Here is a 21,834-nt window from a genome sequence, read left to right as displayed (position 1 = left end):
TTGTTTGTTTGTTTTTGTTTCTTGAGGTAGGGTCTCACTATAGCCCAGGCTGATCTGGAATTCACCATGTAGTCTCAGGGTAGCCTTGAACTCACAGAGATCTTCCTACCTCTGCCTGCCAAGTGCTGGGATTAAAGGTGTGTGTCACCACTACCAGCTTGAAATTATTTTTTAATCTGAAAAATTTCTAAATGTGGGACTGGGGAGATGACTCAGAAGTTACAGGTACTTGCTTACAAAGTTAGCTGGGCCAGAGTTCAATTCTCCAGCACTCACATAAAGCCAGATACAAAGTGGTGTGTGTGTGTTTGATCTCCATTTGTACAGACAAGAGACCCTGGCATGCAGACACGCACACACACGTGTACACAAAATAAAAAGAAAAAATTCTAAATAAGCTAGGCATGGAGCTGGGGGGGGGGGAGAGGGGAACACACCTTTAATCCCAGCACTTGGGAGGCAGAAGTAGAAGGATTGCCATGAGTTCAAGGCCACCCTGAAACTACATAGTGAATTCCAGGTCAGCCTGGGCTAGAGTGAAACCATACCTCAGAAAACAAAACAAAACACAACAAACAAAAATTCTAAATAAATAAAATATTAAAATTTTTTCCTAAATATAATCTAGAGCCTATAGTATACATTTATAGTGATACCTATGCACCATCTGTCAAAGCAGCAGGATGTGTTAAAATCAGAATATTAAAGCCTATAAAAATTCTAAGTAAACTTAAGACTTAAAACACAAGAGAAGGTAAAAAGGAACATAGGTTAAACATTCCAGATAGATATTGAAACTACCTTTAAAAATGAAAATAAGTCTTCAGATTTGGGAAAAATGTTCTTGAGGCCAAACAAAGTTTCAACACAGCCAGTGTCACATTTGGGAAGTTCTATACACTTCTTTTTAGCATTTTTAGCTTTACTTTTGGAATGTGATCCATCTTCAGAGCAAGTGAGTATATTTCTGCTATTTTCTCCTGCAATATTAATGAAAGAAAAATCTTAGTTATATATATTTTATTTATTTAATTTTTATTTATTTGAAAGAGAGTAAGAGAGAATGAGCATGTAAGGGCCTCCAGCCACTGCAAACAAACTCTAGATGCATGCACCCCCTTGCACATCTGGCTTATGTGGGTCCTGGGGTATCGAACTGAGATCCTTTGGCTTTGCAGGCAAGTGCCTTAACAGCCAAGTCATCTCTCCAGCCCTATTTTATTTATTTGAGAGAAAGAGGCAGAGAGACAGAGGGAAAGAATGGGCGCACCAGGGCCTCCAGCCGTTGCAAACAAACTCCAGATGCATGTGCCACCTTGTGCATCTGGCTTATGTGGGTCCTAGAGAATTGAACTTGGGTTCTTTGGCTTTGCATGTAAGCGCCTTAACCACTAAGCCATCCCTCCAGCCCAGTTATTTATATTCTAAATGAACTGTATCACAGCTTGAGATCCCCTGGAAACCTTCTGGACCTCTACCCCATTTTGTTCTTTTCCACATATGTATTTAATTCATGAAGACCAAACTATAATCATTATTTAAAAAATACCTAACCTAGATGAAATGATTCAAAATCAAAATATATAAGTATTTAATTATAATCAGAGAGAGAGACAGAGAGGATGAGAACGGGTGTGCAAGGGCCTCCAGCCCCTGCAAACAAACCCCAGGTGCATGTGCCACTTCATGCATCTGGTTTTACATGGGCACTGGGGAACTGAACCAGGTCGTTAGGCTTTGCAGGCAGGCACCTTAGCCACTGAGCCATCTCTCCAGCCCCAATATACTTTCTAAAACTTTATTTATAAGCAGAGAGAAAGAAAGAGAGAATGGGGAGGCCAGGGCTTCCAGCCCCTGCAAACTCACTCCAGATGCAGGTGCCACTTTGTGCATCTAGCTTTATGTGAATCCTGGGGAAATTAATCCTGGGTCGTCAGGCTTTGCAGGCAAACATCTTAACTGCTGAGCCATCTCTCCAGTCAAAAATCTAATTTTTTAATTTATTGTTACTATCTTTTGGTTTATACCAGAATATTTACTTTCTTTTTTTCTGGGATAGGGTCTCATACCCAAGGCTGGCTTGAGCTTACTTGCGTCTACATCCCACACCCATATGCCAAGGTTATTTATCATGCTTGCCTTTAAAAAAATATTTTATTGGGCTGGAGAGATGGCTTAGCGGTTAAGTGCTTGCCTGTGAAGCCTAAGGACCCCGGTTCGAGGCTCAGTTTCCCCAGGACCCACATTAGCCAGATACACAGGGGAGGGGGGTGTACTCATCTGGAGTCATTTGCTTTGGCTGGAGGCCCTGGCGCACCCATTGTCTATCTGCCTCTTTCTGTCTGCCACTCTCAAATAAATAAATAAAAATAAAAATAAATTTATTTATTTGTAAGCAAAGAGTGACAGAGAAAGAGGCAGATAGAGAGAGGGAGAGTGAATGGGCACACCAGGTCCTCCAACCACTGCAAACGAACTCCAGACATGTGCACCTCCTTGTGCATCTGGCTAACGTGGGTCCTGGGGAATACAGCCTTGAACGGGGGTCCATAGGCTTCACAGTCAAGCGCTTAACTGCTAAGCCATCTCTCCAGAACCTATGTACAAATTTTGAACTAAAGACATAAAAACACAGGGCCTCTAGCCAATGCAAATACACTGCAGGCACATTCACTACTTTGTGTACTTGGGTACTGGGGAATTAAACCCTAGTCCTTAGGCTTCGCAGGCAAGCACCTTAACCACTAAACCATCTCTCCAGGCCTTGCTTTTTTTTCCTTTCCTTTCTTTCTTTCTTTTTTTTTTTCTTTTACACTGGGCATTAAAAAAAAAAAAAAAAAAAAAAAAAAAAAAAAACACAAAAAACTATGCAGTAGCCCAGGGTTAGCCTGGAATTCATCAATATTTACTTATTTTAGCTGGGAGTGGTAGAGCATGTCTTTAAAATCACAGCACTTGGGAGGCAGAGATAGGAGGATTGCTATGAGTTTGAGGCCACCTTAAGACTAAATGGTGAATTCCAGGTCAGGCTGGGCTAACAGTGAGATCCCTAATGCATCTGGCTTATGTGGGTCCTTAGGAATCGAACCTGAGTCCTTTGGCTTTGCAGACAAGCACTCTAACCTCTAAGCCATCTCTCCAGGCCAGGAGTGAGTCTTATGTAAACCAGGCTGGCCTCAAGCTCACCATATAGCCAAGGATGGCCTTGAACTCCCAATCCCATGCCTATCTCCTTAATGCAAGGATAACAGACTTCTACCACCATATCTCGCGATTCACTTACAGTTAATATTTACAAAACTTCTATGAGAAAAGTTGACATATCAATATATATATTATTAGAATACATATGTATGTGGCTGGTGACATAAACTATGGTAGTGCTTGCCAAGAATGCACAAAATCCTGGGTTCAATCCTCATAACTGCAACAAGAGAGAAAAGTAAATAGATACATATGTTCTAAAAATTAGGATAACTAGTTCAAAACATAGAGTTTCTTGGGCTGAAGAGATGGTGTAGCGGTTAAGCACTTGCCTGTGAAGCCTAAGGACCCCGGTTCGAGGCTCGATTCCCCAGGACCCACGTTAGCCAGATGCACAAGGGGGTGCACGCGTCTGGAGTTCGGTTGCAGTGGCTGGAGGCCCTGGTGCACCCATTCTCTCTCTCTGCCTCTTTCTCTGTCTGTTACTTTCAAATAAATAAAATGTAACAAAAAAAATTAAAAAAAAAAACATAGAGTTTCTCAAAAGAACATACTTAAAGGTAGATGTTTCTTACAACAGGTCAACTTACGACAATGGGATAATGGCCTTTCTTGTAAGAGTCCACCTCCACCCCGGATCCAGAACTGTAAGTAGAGCATACTTCTTCTAATGTCACAACCGTGTGCAGTGAGCAAGGTTACAAAGTCTTTAGTATCAGTTCTGAAATTCTCTGCTAGGCAGATTGTTTGTAAGTAGCTAGCAACATTTTGCTTAAAAACAGAAAAGCAGAGAGAGAGAAAAGAAAGAAATGTGGTCATTTGCAGAGCTAGTAGAAATTCAGCAATATTAAACTGAACAGTTTCTAAAAGTAAGACTAATTTTACTAAAATTCACACTTTTTCTTTCTCTTTCTTTCTTTCTTCTTCTTTTTTTTTTTTTTTTTTTTTTTTTGATTTTTTTTTGAGGTAGTCTCACCCTAGTGGAAACTGACCTGGAACTCACTATGTAATCTCAGGGTGGCCTTGAACTCATAGCGATCCACCTACCTCTGCCTCCCGAGTGCTGGGATTAAAGGCGTGTGCCACCACGCCCGGCCTTTTCTTCTTATTTAAATAAATATTTATTTATTTGAGAGAGAGAGAGAGAGAGAGAGAATGGGCATGGTAGGGCCTCTGGCCACTGCAAATAAGCTCCAGGTACATGAGCCACCTTATGTGTCTGGCTTTACGTGGGTACTGGGGAATCAAACCCAAGTTATTAGTCTTTGCAGGCAAGTGCCTTCACCACTGACCCATCTCTCCACTCCCCTTGAAACATGGTCTTGCTACATAGCCTAGAAAAACCTCAAACTCACAATCCTCTCCCAAGTGTTTCTTGAGTGATGGGACTACAAGTGTGCACAACCATACAGTCTTTAAAAAAACCTTTTTTTAAATTTTATTTTGTGAGGTAGGGTACCACTCTAGTCCAGGTTGACCTGGAATTTACTATATAATCTCGGGGTAGCCTCAAACTCACTGTGATCCTCCTACCTCAGCTTCCCAAGGGCGGGAATCAATGTGTCCCACCATGCCTGGCAAGAAAAATTTTATATGAAAGTCTCCAACTTGAACATGACAGGTAGGTTTATATGCCTTGAAACCCCCTTAGTATTAAGTAATGGTATAGCTCAAGAGAGTATTTTTGTTTGTTTCTTGGGTTTAAGACTTTATTGTAATAGGCAAGAGAGAGACTGGGAAGAGAGGGAAAGAGGAAAAGAAAATGTGAAGGAGTGAGCAGATAGGTGAGAGGGAGTTATAGGGAGGAGAGTGGTGCATACAACATGAAACAGGAAAGAAAAAGACAGCATGCTAGAGAGGGCTTTATGGAGAAAGGAGGGAAACTGTCCTATGAAGGAGGGACAAAGTGACTTTTAAAATTTTATTTATGACAGAAAGATGCAGATAGAGAAAGAGAATGGGCATACCAGGGCCTCCAGCCATGGAAAACAAACTCCAGATACATGTGCCACCCTGTTCATCTGGCTTATGTGGGCCCTGGAGAACAGAACCTGGCTCTTAGGTTTTGCACTCAAGTGCCTTTATCACTAAGCCATCTCTCCAGGCCAAAGTGACTATGTTTAGTGCTAGAAATCAAACCCAGGGCCTCACCCATGCTAGGCATGTGCTCCACTGCAAAGACACTCCAGCCTCTTCAACAGATAAAGTATTTTATAGCTAGTAAGATTCTGAATGTTAGGGTTAGGAGATGGCCGAAGGGCAAAAGTACTTGCTTGCACAAGCAGAAGGACCTGAGTTTGATACCCTGCACCCACATAAAAAGCCAGATGTGACCCTGGACACTTAAAATTCTAGCACTGAAGCTAGGCATGGTGGCGCATGCCTTTAATCCCATCACTTGGGAGGTAGAGGTAGAAGGATCACCATGAGTTCGAGGCCACCCTGAGAATATGGAGTGTATTTCCAGGACAGCCTGGGCTAGAGTGAGACCCTACCTCAAGACAAAATTCTAGCACTGAGGTGAGGCAGGAAGATCACTAAGGCTCACTAGTCAGCCATTCTTATAGAAAACTGGTTGGGGGCTGGAGAGATGGCTTAGCAGTTAAGGTACCTGCCTGCAAAGCCAAAGGACCCAGGTTCAATTCCCCAGGACCCACAGAAGCCAGATGCACAAGGGGGTGCATGCATCTGGAGTTTGTTTTCAGCAGCTGGAGACTCTGGCATACCCATTCTCTCTCTCTCTCTCTCTCTCTCTCTCTCTCTCTCTCTCTCTCTCTCTCTATATATATATATATATATATATATATATATATATATATATAAAGTAAAAATGGTTGGAGAGATGGCTTAGCAGTTAACTGCTTGCCTGTGAAGCCTGAGGACCCTGGTTCAAGGCTCAATTCCCCAGTAGACATGGAAGCCAGATGCGCAAGGTGGAGCATGCATTTGGAATTCACTCGCAGTGGCTGGAGGCCCCGTGGCGCCCATTATTTTCCCTCTCTCTCTTTTCTTTTTCTCTATCTCTCTCAAATAAATAAATAAATAAAATAGAGTGAGACCCTACCTTGAAAATCAAAATAAATAAATAAAAAATTTTAAAAAAACAGTCAGGCATGGTGGCTCACGCTGCCTTTAATCCCAGCACTTGGGAGGCAAAGGTAGGAGGATCACCATGAGTTCAAGGTCACTCTGAAACTACAGAGTTGTGGTGGTTTGAGTTCATTGTCCCCCATAAACTTAGGTGTTCTGGATGATAGGTTCCCCAGCTGATGACAATTGGAAATTAACGCCTCCTGCAGGCAGTGTATTGTTGTGGGTGGGCTTGTGGGTGTTATAGCCAGTTTCCCCTTGCCAGGGTTTGGCACACTCTCCTGTTGCTATGGTCCAGCTTATTTTGGCAAGGGGGTGATGTCCACCCTCTGCTCATGTCATCATTTTCCCCTGCCATCATGGGGCTTCCTCCTTGAGCCTGGAAGCCAAAATGAACCTCTTTTTTTTTTTTTCCCCCACAAGCTGCTCTTGGTTGGGTGATTTCTACCAGCAATGCGGACCTGACTGCAACAATAGTGAATTCCAGTTCAGCCTGGACTAGAGTGAAACCCTACCTCAAAAAAAGAAAATAAATAAATAAATAAAAAATAAAAATAAACCCTGTCAAGATCCAAATTCAATGAGTTACTGCCTTAAGGAAATAAGATAAAAGAGTGCAGCAGAGCACACTTAATGTCCTTCTCCTGAGCATGCATGTGCATAAATCACACACTCACCAAAAACTGTAATAAACCCTAAAGAAGCCAGGTGTGGTGACACACACCTTTAGTTCCAGCACTTGGGAGGTAGAGTTAGGAGGTTGCTGTGAGTTTGAGCTCATCCTGAGACTACATAGTGAATCCAGGTCAGCCTGGGCTAGAGCGAGACCCTACCTTGAAAAACCAAAAATAAAAACAAACAAAAATCCTTAAAGATAACTTTGTATTAAATAGTAAATAAAATAGGTATTACTTTCCATCTAAGATCAAGCAAAAGCTAAGACTGTCCAGCACCACCACTTCTGCATCATATTGTATGTCCTAGCCATTGATATATGGCATCTAAAAGAAATAAATAGAGCTGGGCATAGTGGCACAGGACTTTAATCCTAGCACATAGAGAATTCCAGGTCAGCCTAGGCTAGAATGAGACCCTACATTGGGGATTGGGGAAAGAGAAATAAAAAAGGGTTTAAAAAAAAAAAAAAGGAGCTGGATACAGTGGCATATATCTGTAATGCCAGCCTGTAAACCTAGCATATAGGAGGGCAGGAAGTTCAGGAATTCAAGATTATACTTGGTATATCCTCAAAGTCAACCTGGGCCATAGGAACCCTGTCTCTAATACAAAAAACAAACAAAAAAGAAAAAAAAAAAAGCTAGGTATGGTGGCTTGTACCTGAGTCAGGCAGAGTTAGGAGGATAGTTGTAAGTTTGAGGCCTACCTGACACTACAGAGTGATTAGACCCTGCCTTGGGGGAAAAAGAAAAGAAATATATAGTTGTTTTGGTTTTTATTTTATTTATATTTATTTATTTATTTTTGATTTTTCAAGGTAGATTCTCACTCCAGCCCAGGCTGAGCTGGTATTCACTCTGTATTCTCAGGGTGGCCTCAAAGTCATGGTGATCCTCCTACCTCTGCCGCCTGAGTGCTGGGATTAAAGGCATGTGCCACCATGCCCAGCTCCTGGTTTTTATTTTTTAAAATTTTTATTTATTTATTTATTTGGAGAGAGAGAGAGAACAGAGAAAATGGGAATGCCAAGGCCTCTAGCCACTGTAAATGGGTTCAGATGCATGTGCCACTTTGTGCATTTGGCTTTACATGAATATTGAAGAATTGAACTCAGGTCTTTACGCTTTGCTGGCAAGCTCCTTAACCACTGAGCCATATCAAAAGTGGTTTTTGACAGGTAGGGGTTGAGGTAGGGTCTCATTCTAGCTCAGGCTGACCTGGAATAATTCACTATGTAATCTCAAACTGGCTTTGAACTCACAGAAAAAAATCAAATGCATGTTAGAGTCTAGAAAAACTTTAAATATCTGGGGAAAAAAATCTTATTTTAATGAAAAAAGGAAATAACAAGTTTCCTAAAACGCAGATGTTTTAATATATCCCTTAGCAAGCACATTTTAAAATTATAACAGAATTTAACAAGAAACTACTTTTTACATAATTGTGATATATAATTTATGATCATTAAAATTAAAGCTTACCAATGAAGGAATACTGAAATTAATTTCTTCAAAGCAGCCATCAAACACTAAGCTAAATGTTGGATCTACAAAAAAACAAAACAAAAAAAAAATGCAACAATTTTTTTTAACATTAAGACCATTAAATAACCTTTCCAGCTCTACTTTAATATGAAAATACCAAGCATTTACTACTCCTTAGTGCAGTAGGCAGCACATCAGTCTCATAATTAGTAATGAAAGTACAGTATTTGCCCTTACCTATGGTTTTGCTTTCTGAAATTTTAGTTGTCTATAGTCAGTCATTGTACAAAGATAGTAAGCAGAAAAACACAGAACTAAATGATTCATCAGGGCTGGAGAGAAGCCTTAGCAGTTAAGGCATTTGCCTGCAAAGCCAAATGACTCAGGCTCGGTTCATCAGGACATACATAAGCCAGATGCACAAGGTGGTACATGCATCTGGAGTTCATTTGTAGTGGCTAGAGGTCCTGGTGCACCCATTCTCTTTCTCTTTCTTTTCATTTATTTACTTATTTGAGAGTGATAGACAGAGAAAGAAAGAGGCAGAGAGAATGGGCATGCCAGGGCCTCCAGCCACTGCAAACGAACACCAGACCATGTGTGCCCCCTTGTGCATCTGGCTGAGGAATTGAGCCTCGATCCCGGGTCCTTAGGATTCACAGGCAAGTGCTTAACCGCTAAGCTATCTCTCCAGCCCTCTCTCTCTCTCTCTCTCTTTTTGCTTCTTCCTCTATCTCTTAAATAAATAAAAAAAAAATTTAAAACATGATGCATCAATTTTTAAAATTTCAATTTAATTTAATTTATTTATTTGAGAAAGAGAAAGGTAGGGAGAGGGAGAGAGAATGGGCGCACCAGGGCCTTCAGCCACTGCAAACTCCATATGCATGTGCCACCTTGTGCACCTGGCTTACATGGGACCTGGGGAATCGAACCTAGGTTCTTAGGCTTCACAGGCATATGCCTTGACTGCTAAGCCATCTCGCCAGCCTGACAGTACCCATTTAAAAAAGTTATTATTGCCAAATACATGGATTGTATAATTATTGAAGGCTGTAAATCAATTGCAAATGTGAATAATTCTTAGTTTAAAAACAATCTTCTTCATTTTAGAAAAGAATTTGTGGGGCTGAAGAGATGCTCAGCAGTTAAGGTGCTTGCCTGCAAAGCCTAATGACTGAGATTTGAGTTCCCAGTACCCCAGATGTTTGCAGAGGCTAGTGGCCCTGGGATGCCCATTCTCTCTTGCTCCTTGCAAATAAATACATAAAATAAAGCTGGAGAAATGGTTAGCGGTGAAGCCTAAGGAGCCCGGTTCAAGGCTCAATTCCCCAGGACCCACATAAGCAAGATGCACAAGATGGCGCATACATGTGGAGTTCATTTGCAGTGGCTGGATGCCCTGGTGCACCCACTTTCTCTAACTACCTACCTCTTTCTCTCTCTCTGTCTGTCACTCTCAAATAAATAAAAAAAAGAAAAAATTAAAAATATATATATTTAAAAAAAAAAAGCTGGAGAGATGGCTCAGTGCTCATGGTGCTTGCCTCCAAAGCCTAAGGACACACATTCATTTCCCCAGTACCCACAGAAAGCCAGATGCTTAAGGTGGTACGTGCACCTGGAGTTTGTTTACAATGGCTAGAGGTCCTGGCACGCACATTCTCTCTCTCTCTGCTTTTCTTTCACTCACTCTCAAATAAATAAAGTAAATAAAAGAAAAATATAAAGTTATGTATAAAACAATAAACAAGCCGGGCGTGGTGGCGCACACCTTTGGTCCCAGCACTTGGGAGGCAGAGGAATGTGGATCACCATGAGTTCGAGACCACCCTGAGATTACATAGTGAATTCCAGGTCAGCCTGGACTAGAGTGAGACCCTACCTCAAAAAACAAAAAAAAAACAAAAAAAAAAAATTAAATTAAATTAAAAAACAGATAAACTGGGCGTGTTGTGCACGGCTTTAATCCCAGCACTCTGGAGGCAGAGGTAGAAGGATCACTGTGAGTTCCAGACCACCCTGAGACTACATAGTGAATTTCAGGTCAGCCTGAACTAGAGTGAGACACTACCTCGAAAAACCGAAAGAAATAAACAAATAAAAATTTTAAAAAGCTGGGATGGTGGCGCACGCCTTTAATCCCAGCACTCGGGAGGCAGAGGTAGGAGGATTGCCATGAGTTCAAGGCCACCCTGACACTACTACATACTGAATTCCTGGTCAGCCTAGGCTAGAGTGAGACCCTACCTCAAAAAAAAAGAAATAAAATAATAAACAGATAAACAAATAAGCAACAAAATAAACCTAAAAAAGAAAACAATTACCTGGATTTTTGTATTTTTTTCTTTTAAAAAATATTATACTTTTACTTATTTATTTGAGAGAGACAGAAAGAGGTACATAGAGTGACAAAGAATGGGCTCGCCAAGGCTTACAACCATTGCAAACGAACTCCAAACACATGCACCACCTTGGGCATCTGGCTTACATGGGTCCTGGGGAATTGAACCTGGGTCCTTTGGTTTTGCAGGCAAGTACTTTAACCTCTAAGCCATCTCTCCACTCCTTGGTGTTTTTCTTTTTCGTTTTTTCTCAATTTTTATTAACATTTTCCATGATTATAAAAAGTATCCCATGGTAATACCCTCTCCCCCCCCCCACTTTCCTTTTTGAAATTCCATTCTCCATCATATCCCCTCCCCATCTCAATCAGTCTCTCTTTTATTTTGATGTCATGGTCTTTTCCTCCTCTTATGATGGTCTTGGGTAGGTAGTGTCAGGCACTATGAGGTCATGGATATCCAGGCCATGGATATGTCTGGAGGGAGCACGTTGTAAGGAGTCCTACCCTTCCTTTGGCTCTTACATTCTTTCCACCACTTGGTGTTTTTTCTTAATGGTGCTAGGAATTGTACCCAAGACCTTGTGTATGCTAGGCAAGCATTCTGTCACTAAGCTCCAGCTCCAGCCATATAATGTCCACATGTGTGTATATGTTTCTCTTTTTTATTTCCAGGTCTTGCTGTGGAGGCCAAGCTGGCCTTGAAGTTCTGGGCCTAAAAGATTCTTCTTCTTCTGCCTCCCAAGTATATGGAATTATGGAAATGCACCATTCAATTGACTGTGTTTTATTTGTAAGAGAGGGCCCTTCACTGTAGCTCTGGCTAACCTGAAGCTCACATAAATCAGGCTGGTCTTGAGCTTTTGGAGATTTAAAAGTGGGCCTCTGCTGACTTAGTACCAGGACCACAGGCAAGTACTACCATGCCTGAGTTTCATCAAATGACTTTTGAAGTAACACTACTGACAAACGTTAGAAGCTGTCTCAAAATGTATCAACCCAGAAAAATCACTGTTACCTACCACTGGTGGTAAGGATTACAGGTCGTTTAGTTGTGGCCATGAACGTTTTGACTGCATTCAAAAACCCGGCATCTTCATCAAAAATGACATCAACCTACAAACCAGTTATGAGAATATCAATATAATCAAGAATATATTCACTTATAAACAAATTTTGGAGGCAGGGTCTTGCTGTAGCCCAGGTTGACCTGGAATTCACAATGTACTCTCAGGATGGCCATGAACTCACAATGATACTCCTAACTCTGCCTCCCTAATGCTGGGAGTGTGCCACTATGCCTGAGTGGAAACAAATTTTATTTTTTTTAAATGTAGTTCTTTAGTTAGTTAGTTGAGAGAGAGAGAGGAGACAGAGAATGGGAATATCAGGGTCTTCAGCCGCTGCAAACAAACTGCAGACTCATGTGCCACCTTGTGCATCTGACTTATGTGGGTCCTGGGGAATCGAACCTAAGTCCTTTGGCTTTGCAGGCAAATGCCATAACCACTAAGCCATCCCTCCAACCCAGAAACAAAATTTTTAAATGATTTACTTTTTTTTTTTCTTTTTTTTTGGTTGTTCGAGGTAGGGTCTCACTCTAGCCCAAGCTGACCTGGAATTCACTATAGAGTCTCAGGGTGGCCTCAAACTCACGGCAGTCCTCCTACGTCTGCTTCCCGAGTGCTGGGATTAAAGGCGTGCGCCACCACATCCAGCTATGATTTACATTTAAATTTTAAGTTCTTTTTATTTTTCTTCTTTTGCTTTCTTGAGGTAGAGTCTCACTCTAGCTCAAGCTGACTTGGAATTCACTCTGTAGTCTCAGGGTGGCCTCCAACTCATGGTGATCCTCTTATCTCTTCCTCCTGAGTGCTGGGATTAAAGACAGTGTGCCACCATATGCCCAGCTAGAAACTTAGCTTCTCAAAAGTGTGGATTTAGCCCATACCAAAAGCTTGTCTTTTACCATAGATGTTTTTTAAATGATCAACTGTTACGTATTAAAAATAAAAACAAACACAGCCCTCCATAACTGGACAGGTGTGAATCAACATAATTTCCAGTCGTTATTGATTAGTAACCTTGAATTTCATTAATCATCTATCTAAAAATTATTTGACCAGGAGTGGTGGTGCATACCACCCTGAGACTACAGAGTGAATTCCAGGTCAGCATGAGCTAGTGTGAGACCTTACCTCAGAAAACAAAACAACAACAAAAAATTATTCAACGAGAGAGCTCAGCAATTAAAGGCACTTGCTTGCACAGCCTGATGACCTGGGCTTGATTCCCCAGTACCCACATAAAGCCAGGTACACAAAGTGGTACATGTGTCTGGAGTTCGTTTGCAGTGGCAAGAAAGTGCTCACACTTTTTCTCTTTCTCTCTAAAACACACACACACACACATTGTTGTGTTATTTTTTTAAATTTTATTTAATTTTTTAAAATTTATTTATTTGAGAGTGACAGACACAGAGAGAAGGACAGATAGAGGGAGAGAGAGAGAATGGGTGCGCCAGGGCTTCCAGCCTCTGCAATCGAACTCCAGACGCGTGCGCCCCCTTGTGCATCTGGCTAACGTGGGACCTGGGGAACCGAGCCTTGAACCGGGGTCCTTAGGCTTCACAGGCAAGCGCTTAACTGCTAAGCCATCTCTCCAGCCCTTGTTTTGTTTTTTGAGGGAGGATCTCACTCTAGTCCAGGCTGACCCAGAATTCATTATGTAGTCTCAGGGTGTTCTTGAACTCATGGTGATCCTCCTACCGAGTGCTGGGATTAAAAGCATGTGTCACCACACCCGGCTTATGTTTAAAATATTGAACAATTGGGGGCTGGAGAGATGACTTAGCAATTAAGGTATTTGCCTGCAAAGCCAAAGGACCTCAGTTCAATTCCCCAGGACCTACATAAGCCAGATGCACAAGGTGTCGTATGTGTCTGGAGTTTGTTTGCAATGGCTGGAGGACCTGGTGCGCCTATTCTCCCTCTCCCTGCTTGTCTCTTCCCTCTCTTGCTCTCTCAAATAAATAAATAAATAACAATTTAAAAAATTCTACAATTAGGTTGGAGATGGCTTAGTAGTTAAGGCATTTGCCTGCAAAGCCAAAGCCAAAGGACCCAGGTTTAAATCCCCAGAACACACATAAGCCAGATGTACAAGGTGACACGTGCATCTGCAGTTGATTTGCAGTGACTGGTGGCCCTGGTGCACCCTTTCTCTCTCCTTCTCTTTCCCTTCTCTCAAATAAATGAAAATAAAATGTAAAAAAAATATATTATTAAATATTCTACAGGGCTGGAGGGATGGCTTAGTGGTTAAGGCATTTGCCTGCAGAGCCAAAGGACCCAGGTTTGATTTCCCAGGACCCATGTTAGCCAGATGCACAAGGGGTGCATCTAGATTTCATTTGCAGTGGCTAGAGGTCCTGGCATGCCCATTCTCTCTCTCTCCCTCTTTCTCTGTCAGATAAATAAATAAAGCTGGGCATAGTGGCACACCTTTAATTCCAGCACTGGGGAGGCAGAGGTAGGACAATTACCAGGAGTAAGAGGCCACCCTGAGACTATTTAGTAAATTCTTGGTCAGCCTGAACTAGAGTGAAACCTGAACTCGAAAAGCCAAAAATAAATAAATACATAAATAAGCAAAAATAAATATTAAAAAATATATTCTACAACTGACAGTTAAGTGTTCTTGGGTTTCTTAACTATTTTATAATTCTTTGTGAGAAGACATGTAGTAAACATTTTTATTACTTAAAATTTATCCTATTGGGGCTGGAGAGATGGCTTAGCGGTTAAACGCTTGCCTGTGAAGCCTAAGGACCCCGGTTCGAGGCTCAGTTCCCCAGGTCCCATGTTAGCCAGATGCACAAGGGGGCGCACGCGTCTGGAGTTCGTTTGCAGAGGCTGGAAGCCCTGGCGCGCCCATTCTCTCTCTCTCCCTCTATCTGTCCTTCTCTCTGTGTCTGTCACTCTCAAATAAATAATAAAAATTAAAAAAAACCAATTTATCCTATTGTTTTTAGTCAGGTAAGCTGACCTGTAACTCGTGCTGTTGTTCGAGCTACCCTCGAATTCATAGCAATCCTATTATACAAAAGCTGGGATTAAAGGCATGAGATGCCATACCAGACAACATATAATAATCTTTAAAATAAGTTTCTACAGTAGATGAGTGAAAAGGACACCTGACTCTTTGTTCACTTTTATTTATTTGAGAGTGACAGAGACAGAAAGAGGCAGAGAGAGAGAGAATGGGCGTGCCAGGGCTTCCAGCCACTGCAAACTAACTCCAGATGCGTGCACCCCTTTGTGCATCTGGCTAACATGAGTCCTAGAGATTTGAGCCTCGAACCGGGGTCCTTAGGCTTCACAGGCAAGCGCTTAACGGCTAAGCCATCTCTCTAGCCCAGGACAACTGACTTTTTATTTATTTATTTTATTTTACTTTTTTTTTTAAATTTTCAAGGTAGGGTTTCGCTCTAGCCCAGGCTGACCTGGAATTCACTGTGTAGTTGCAGGGTGGCCTTGAACTCACAGCAATCCTCATACCTCTTCCTCCTAAGTGCTGGGATTAAAGACGTGTGCCACCATGCCCAGCAGGACACCTGACATTTTCCTCTGGTCTTCTCATGGCATGTATACATCTGACTATACTCAACACACTCCATACCACATATTCTATGCACACATGCCTAAACAAATAAAAAATAAAGTCCTACCATGAGATATCATGAATGTGTACCTCTGTAAGCCTACCTCCTCAAAGAGAATGAGAGAAGTTGCATTTTTCCTGTTGGATTCTTCAGCTCCAAATTCTTTGATATTTGAATTATTTGTATTTATGGATTTATTCAGAGTAATTTGCTTCTGTTCCAAAGAACTTTTGATTTCTGCAAAATAATTTTATTTTTGTAAAATCACTTAAAAGAACAATGCCTACTTCCACAGAATGAGCTCTAAATGAATTTCCGAATCAGAAATGAGAGAGAACACAGATACTTATATGAGTAGGTCCTTCAGTATAGCTCAGATGTGGTAAATACTAATAGGAACACATGAAATATGTTTGCATTTATGTATCACATTAAAAGTGTTAAATTTGGGCTGGAGAGATAGCTTAGGGGTTAAGGCACTTGCCTGTGAAATCTAAAAACCTAGGTTTAATTCCCCAGTATCCACCTAAGGCAGATGCCCAGGCTGATGCGTGTCTCTGGAGTTCATCTGCAGTGGCTGTAGGTCCTGGTGCGCCCATTCTCTGCCTCTTTCCCGCTCTGTCTCTCCCTCAAATAAGTAAATTTAAAAAATAAATAAAACAAAAGTGTTGGGCTGGAGAGATGGCTTAGTGGTTAAGGCACTTGCCTGTAAAGCCAAAGGACCCAGGTTCAATTCCCCAGGACCCACATAAACCAGACACACAAGGTGGCACATGCGGCTAGAGTTTGTTTGAGGTGGCTGGATGCCCTGGTGTGCCCATTCTCTCTCTCTCTCTCTCTTTGCCTCTTTCTGTCACTAAATAAATAAAAACAAAATATTTTAAAACAAAAGGTTTTTACTTTGTCAATTTAACATTATACCTTTATTATTTTCCATAAGCACCCCAACTTCTTCATTAGTTTTGGATCTGGAAGAAACCTTAAAGTAATTTGCCAGAGTTTTAGGAGGAAGTGCTCGCTTTTGTCCACCAAGTTTTGGTGATGATGGAGGGAGTTTCCTTGGCGATGTGACAACTTTCTTAGGGGAATTTAATTTTTCTGTGAAAAACAAATTGTATTTAAGAATAAGCCATCTAAAAGTATACAGGTAACAAGATAGTTATCCACATTCTTTATTCTATTCTGACAAGGTTAAAAACAAAAAGAGAGAGGTGGAGGGATGGCTTAGCAGTTAAGGTGTTTGCCTGCAAAGCCAAAGGACGCAGGCTTGATTCCCCAGGACCCATGTTAGCCAGATGCACAAGGGGATGCACGCAGCTGGACTTTGTTTGCAGTGGCACACCCATTCTCTCTCTCTCCCTCTTTCTCTGTCAAATAAATAAATAAATAATAACTAAATGTTTTTTAAAGAGAGATTTTCAGCTGGGCGTGGTGGCGCATGCCTTTAATCCCAGCACTTGGGAGGCAGAGGTAGGAGGATCACCATGAGTTTGAGGCCACCTTGAGACTACTTAGTGAATTCCAGGTCGGCCTGGGCTAGAGAGAGACCCTACCTCGAAAAAAAAAAAAAAAGGAGATTTTTCTTTCTTTCTTTTTTAAGTATTTTAATTTATTTGCAAGAGAGAGAGAATGGGTAAACCAGGGCCTCTAGCACAGCAAACAAACTCCAGACACATCTGCCACTTTGTGTATCTGGCTTTATATGGGTACTGGGGAACCTAACTTGGGCCATCAGGCTTTGCAAGCAAACACCTTTAATCACCAAGCCATCTCTCCAGCCCCAATTTTCTTTCATTCTTATATGAAAAGACTCTGTACAGCTATAACTATATCACTGCATTTACTCTAACTGAATGAAAGGTCAAATTAGCTACTTGGAAAATAAACATTTTTTCAAACACAGACATTTGGTTGTTGTTTATTTAAGACAAGGCCAGGCAAGCTAGTGCACACCTTTAATCCCAGCACTCTGGAGGCAGAGGTAGGAAGATCACAGTGAGTCTGAGGCCAGCCTGAAACTACACAGTGAATTCCAGGTCAGCCTGGGTTAGAGTAAGATTCTACCTCGAAAAACCAACCAACCAACCAACCAACCAACCAACCAACCAACCAACAAACAAAAAGACCAAGAAATGTTATATAGCCAAGGGTGGTCTTGCAATCCTTCCTGCTCTGGCTTGAGTGCAGGAGTTTTAAGTGTATACCATCACACGTGTTTTTATGTAGTGCTAGGCCTCACTGATACTACTTAAGTACTCTACCAACTGAGCTAAATCACCAGCCCTTATTATTTTTATGATTTTGACATGAAACAAAGATTACCTGATCACAGATAGTACTAGTTCAAAAATAAGTATTAAAAATTACATGTATCATGGAAAATGCTAATAAAAATTTAAAAAATAAAAAAATTACACGTAGCCAGGCATGGTGGTGCACGCCTTTAATCCCAGGACTCAAGAGGCAGAGGTAGGTGGATTGTGTGAGTTCAAGGCCATCCTGAGATGACATAGTGAATTCCAGGTCAGCCTGAGCTAGAGTGAGACTCTACCTGGAGGGGAAAAAAATTACATGTGGCACATGCCTTTAATCATAGCAATTGGGAGGCAGAGATAGTAGTATTGCTGTGAGTTCGAGGCCACTCTGGGACTAGAATGACTTTCAGGTCAACTTGAGCTAGTATGAGACTCTACTTCCAAAAATACCAACAATAACAAAAACAGTAGAAGAAATATGAGAAGACAGAGGGTTTTATTAAGGCAAGGCTCACAGTTAAGTCCACGTTGACCTGGAGGACACTGTAGGCCACCTTGGCCTTTGAACTCACAGTGATCCTCCTACCTTCCAAGTGCTGGAATAACAGATATGAGTCACCACACCTGATTTATAGTTATGCTTTGTAAGAAGCCCTGACTGGCTAGAAGTAAAATGATGATGTTCTTCGGATTTGTTTATTTTAAATAGTCTAGGGAGAATTAAAATGCATGTTCCTTAACAGGAAAACATTAAAAAATGGCAAAATGCTGACCATTAGAACTTTTTCCTCAGATTTTTTTTTTTTTCCCAAAAGGTTGCATCTTAGGGAAAATAATGTACTTACTTGGTGACTTGCCAATGTTGTAGCTGTTAAAGAAACAAGGTTTTTGTGAGTTTACACCTTGCTTATCTACTTGATGGGACTGAGTGGCTTCCTTCAGTTGGGATAGAATTTGTCTACCACTTCGCTGGGAAGAGGCATTAACTTCAAATATCTAAAAGAAGAATATACAAAATTAAGGTAGAACAAATTTTATTCTTTTTTTGAGGTAGGTTCTCACTCTAGCCAGGTTGACCCGGAATTCACTCCCTAGTCTCAGGGTGGCCTTGAACAGACGATGATCCTCCTACCTCTGCCTCCCCTGGAATTAAAGGCATGCACTACCATGCCCAGCTTTACTTTCTTTTAAAAAATTTTATTTATTATTTACTTATTTATTTTGGGGGAGGGGAGGCTGACAGAGCGAATGGGTGTGCCAGGGCCTTTAGCCACTGCAGACACATGCACCTTTTTTTTTTTTTCTTGATTTTTCGAGGTAAGGTCTCATTCTAGCTGAGCAGGAATTCACTATGTAGTCTCAGAGTGGTCTCAAACTCATGATCCTCCTGCCTCTGCCACCCGAGTGCTGGGATTAAAAGTGTCTACTATCTCGCCCAGTTTACATCTGGCTTTTACATGGATACTGGTGAATCAAACCTGGGCCCTTTGGATTTGCTGACAAGCACCTTATTTGCTAAGTCATCTCACCAGCCTTCTTTTCGGGTGTGGGAGGGGGGCAAGTCCAAGACACTGGCCTTTTTTTTTTTAATGTGAGAGCAAAAGAGAGAGACAGACAGAATTGGCATGCCAGGGCTTCCAGCCATTGTAATTGAACTCCAGATGTATGTGCCACCTTGTGCACATGCATCACCTTGTACGTCTGGCTTATGTGGGATCTGAAGAGGTGAACATGGGTCCTTAGGATTTGCAAGCACATACCTTGATAGCTAAGCCATCTCTCCAGCACCCCCCCCTCTTTTTTTTTGAGATAGGGTGTCCAGGCTGACTTCAAACTAATATCAATCCTGCTACCTTGGTCCTCAGCCTCCAAAGTCTAAGATTACAGGCACAAGGTATCACACCCAGCTGGATTTTTCCTTTTTCTTTTCATATGCATATGTATATGTGTGTGTGTGTGTGTGTGTGTGTGTATATATATATATATATATATATATATTTTTTTTTTTTTTTTTTTTTTTTTTCTTTTTGAGACAAAGATGCAGGGAGAAAGAGAGAGAGAGAGAAATGGGTATGCCAGGGTCTTTAGCCACTGTAAACAAACTCCAAACCCATGGGCCACCATGTACATCTGGCTTACATGGGCAGTGCAAAATAGAACCTGGGTCTTTAGGCTTCACAGGCAAGCACTTTAACCACCAAGCTATCTCCCCAGCCCCTTTTTTCTCTTTTTTTTTTTTTGGACAAGGTTGCATTATGTAGCCTAGACTGGCCTTGAACTCACGATCCTCCTGCTGCTTTAGCCTCTTGAGTGCTGGGTCTACAGACATGGGCTATTATAACTGGCTGGTTTATTTTTCTTTTATGTCAAGAATTAGCATTCTTCCATTGCAGCCACTACTAACCTTAAATCCAAGCTCCTGAGCACAAGCATACACTGCAGCGGTTTTTCCCACACCGGTTGGCCCCGTTATAAGAACAGTATTGCAAAGACGACTCTCTTCTTCATCATCAGAACTGCCTTTAAAATCTGTGCTATCCGACAAATCTGAAAAATTATTCAAATACACACAAAATGATTAATTGCTTAAGCAGCCATTCAGCCATTCTTCCTCATGAAACCCAATGTTCAAATCCTAGAAATTTCTTGACAACAAATGCTAGAAATGAATTTACAAAGAGCAGAAAATCTAATATAAAATGCTAATTCATAAGTTTATAAAAATTGTCCTAATCTAACTCTAGAAATGTTCAGTGAAATAGAAAAAAAAGCTCAAAATACCTTCCTGTTTCTCATCTCTTTTTCCCTTCAAATTCTGTTTTTCTTCCAATTCAGCTCTTCTTTTCCAGTCTTGCAACCAACTAAAAGAAATATGTTAAAAAAACAATGTGAGGAATATCTGGGAGCCAGGCATAGTGGTGCATGCCTGAAATCCCAGTACTTGGGAGTTAGAGGTAGGAAGATGGGTGTGAGTTTGAGGTTATTCTAAGACTAGTGAATTCCAGGCCAGCCTGAGCTAGAGCAAGATCCTACCTCAAAACAACAACAACAACAACAAAACAGACTACCTAGGCGTGGAGATGTGGCGAACTGGGTTCCATCCCCACCACTGCACAAACCAGACATGGTGGTGCATATCTATGATCAAAGCTCTTGGGAAGCAGACACAGAAGGATCAGAGAAGTTCAAGGTCAGCCAGGCGTGGTGACTCACACCTGTAATCCCAGCACTTGGGAGGCAGAGGTAGGAGAATCACTGTGAGTTTGAGGCCAGTCTGAGACTAGACAGTGAATTCTAGGACAGCTTGGGCTAGACCGAGACCTTGCCCAAAAAACCAAAGAGGTTCAAGATCATCTTCAGTCTTCCAAGTGATGAGAATTATAAGGGTATACCACTAAGAGTGGCTCTGGAAAGGTAGCTGGAATTTCTACAAAGTGTGATCAATGGAGATTTACTAAAATACCTTTTACAAAGCCAATCAATTTCAGTTTCCAGACCATGTTGAATTAATAGAAATATCATCCTATGGTTTAGAAGGTAAGAACTAATACATGCACAATATATATAATTATTTAAAGATAGGATATCACTCTAGCTCAGCATGACCTGGAACTCACTCTGTACTTCCTGGCTGGCCTAGAACTCTCAGCAACAGCGATCCTCCTATCTCTGCTTTCTGAGTGCTAGGATTAAAGACGTCTGGCAAAGCCGGCGTGGTGGCGCAGGCCTTTCATCCCAGCACTTGGGAGGCAGAAGTAGGAGGATCGCCATGAGGTTGAGGCCACCCTGAGACTACATAGTGAATTCCAGGTCAGCCTGGGCCAGAATGAGACCCTACCTTGAAAAAAAAAAAAAAAAAAAAAGACGTCTGGCATGAATTTTTTTGTTTGTTTGTTTGAGGTAGCTCCTCCTACCTCTGCCTCCAGTGTGCTGGGATTAAAGGCATGTGCCACCACCACTGGCTTGACATAATTAAAAAATATATATATATTATTTATTTGTAAGGAGAGAGAAGAGAGAGAAAGAGAGAGAAACACCAAGAGTGCCAGGGCCTCTAGCCTCTGCAAACAAACTCCAGATGCATATGCCACTTTGTGGATATAGTTTTACTGATAC

General features: G+C 41.5%; 1 protein-coding gene across 1 annotated transcript in view; it reads right to left on the bottom strand.

Moving 5' to 3' along the window:
- Atad5 (ATPase family AAA domain containing 5) overlaps positions 1–21,834 on the bottom strand; it is a 61,868-nt gene that overhangs the window by 5,080 nt on the left and 34,954 nt on the right. The window contains exons 12-20 of the mRNA XM_045159182.1: positions 20,500–20,579; positions 20,123–20,265; positions 18,564–18,714; positions 16,385–16,561; positions 15,567–15,700; positions 11,823–11,916; positions 8,454–8,518; positions 3,795–3,975; positions 802–980 (exon numbers count right to left, since the gene is read on the bottom strand). Coding sequence (XP_045015117.1) covers positions 802–980; positions 3,795–3,975; positions 8,454–8,518; positions 11,823–11,916; positions 15,567–15,700; positions 16,385–16,561; positions 18,564–18,714; positions 20,123–20,265; positions 20,500–20,579 — 1,204 coding nt within the window. The remainder of the gene's footprint in view (positions 1–801; positions 981–3,794; positions 3,976–8,453; positions 8,519–11,822; positions 11,917–15,566; positions 15,701–16,384; positions 16,562–18,563; positions 18,715–20,122; positions 20,266–20,499; positions 20,580–21,834) is intronic.

The sequence above is a fragment of the Jaculus jaculus genome, chromosome 9 (assembly GCF_020740685.1).
Source record: "Jaculus jaculus isolate mJacJac1 chromosome 9, mJacJac1.mat.Y.cur, whole genome shotgun sequence".
In the NCBI taxonomy this organism is placed as follows: domain Eukaryota; kingdom Metazoa; phylum Chordata; class Mammalia; order Rodentia; family Dipodidae; genus Jaculus; species Jaculus jaculus.
Note: the sequence above shows the minus strand (reverse complement) of the source record. Positions and strands in the feature narration are given on the sequence as shown.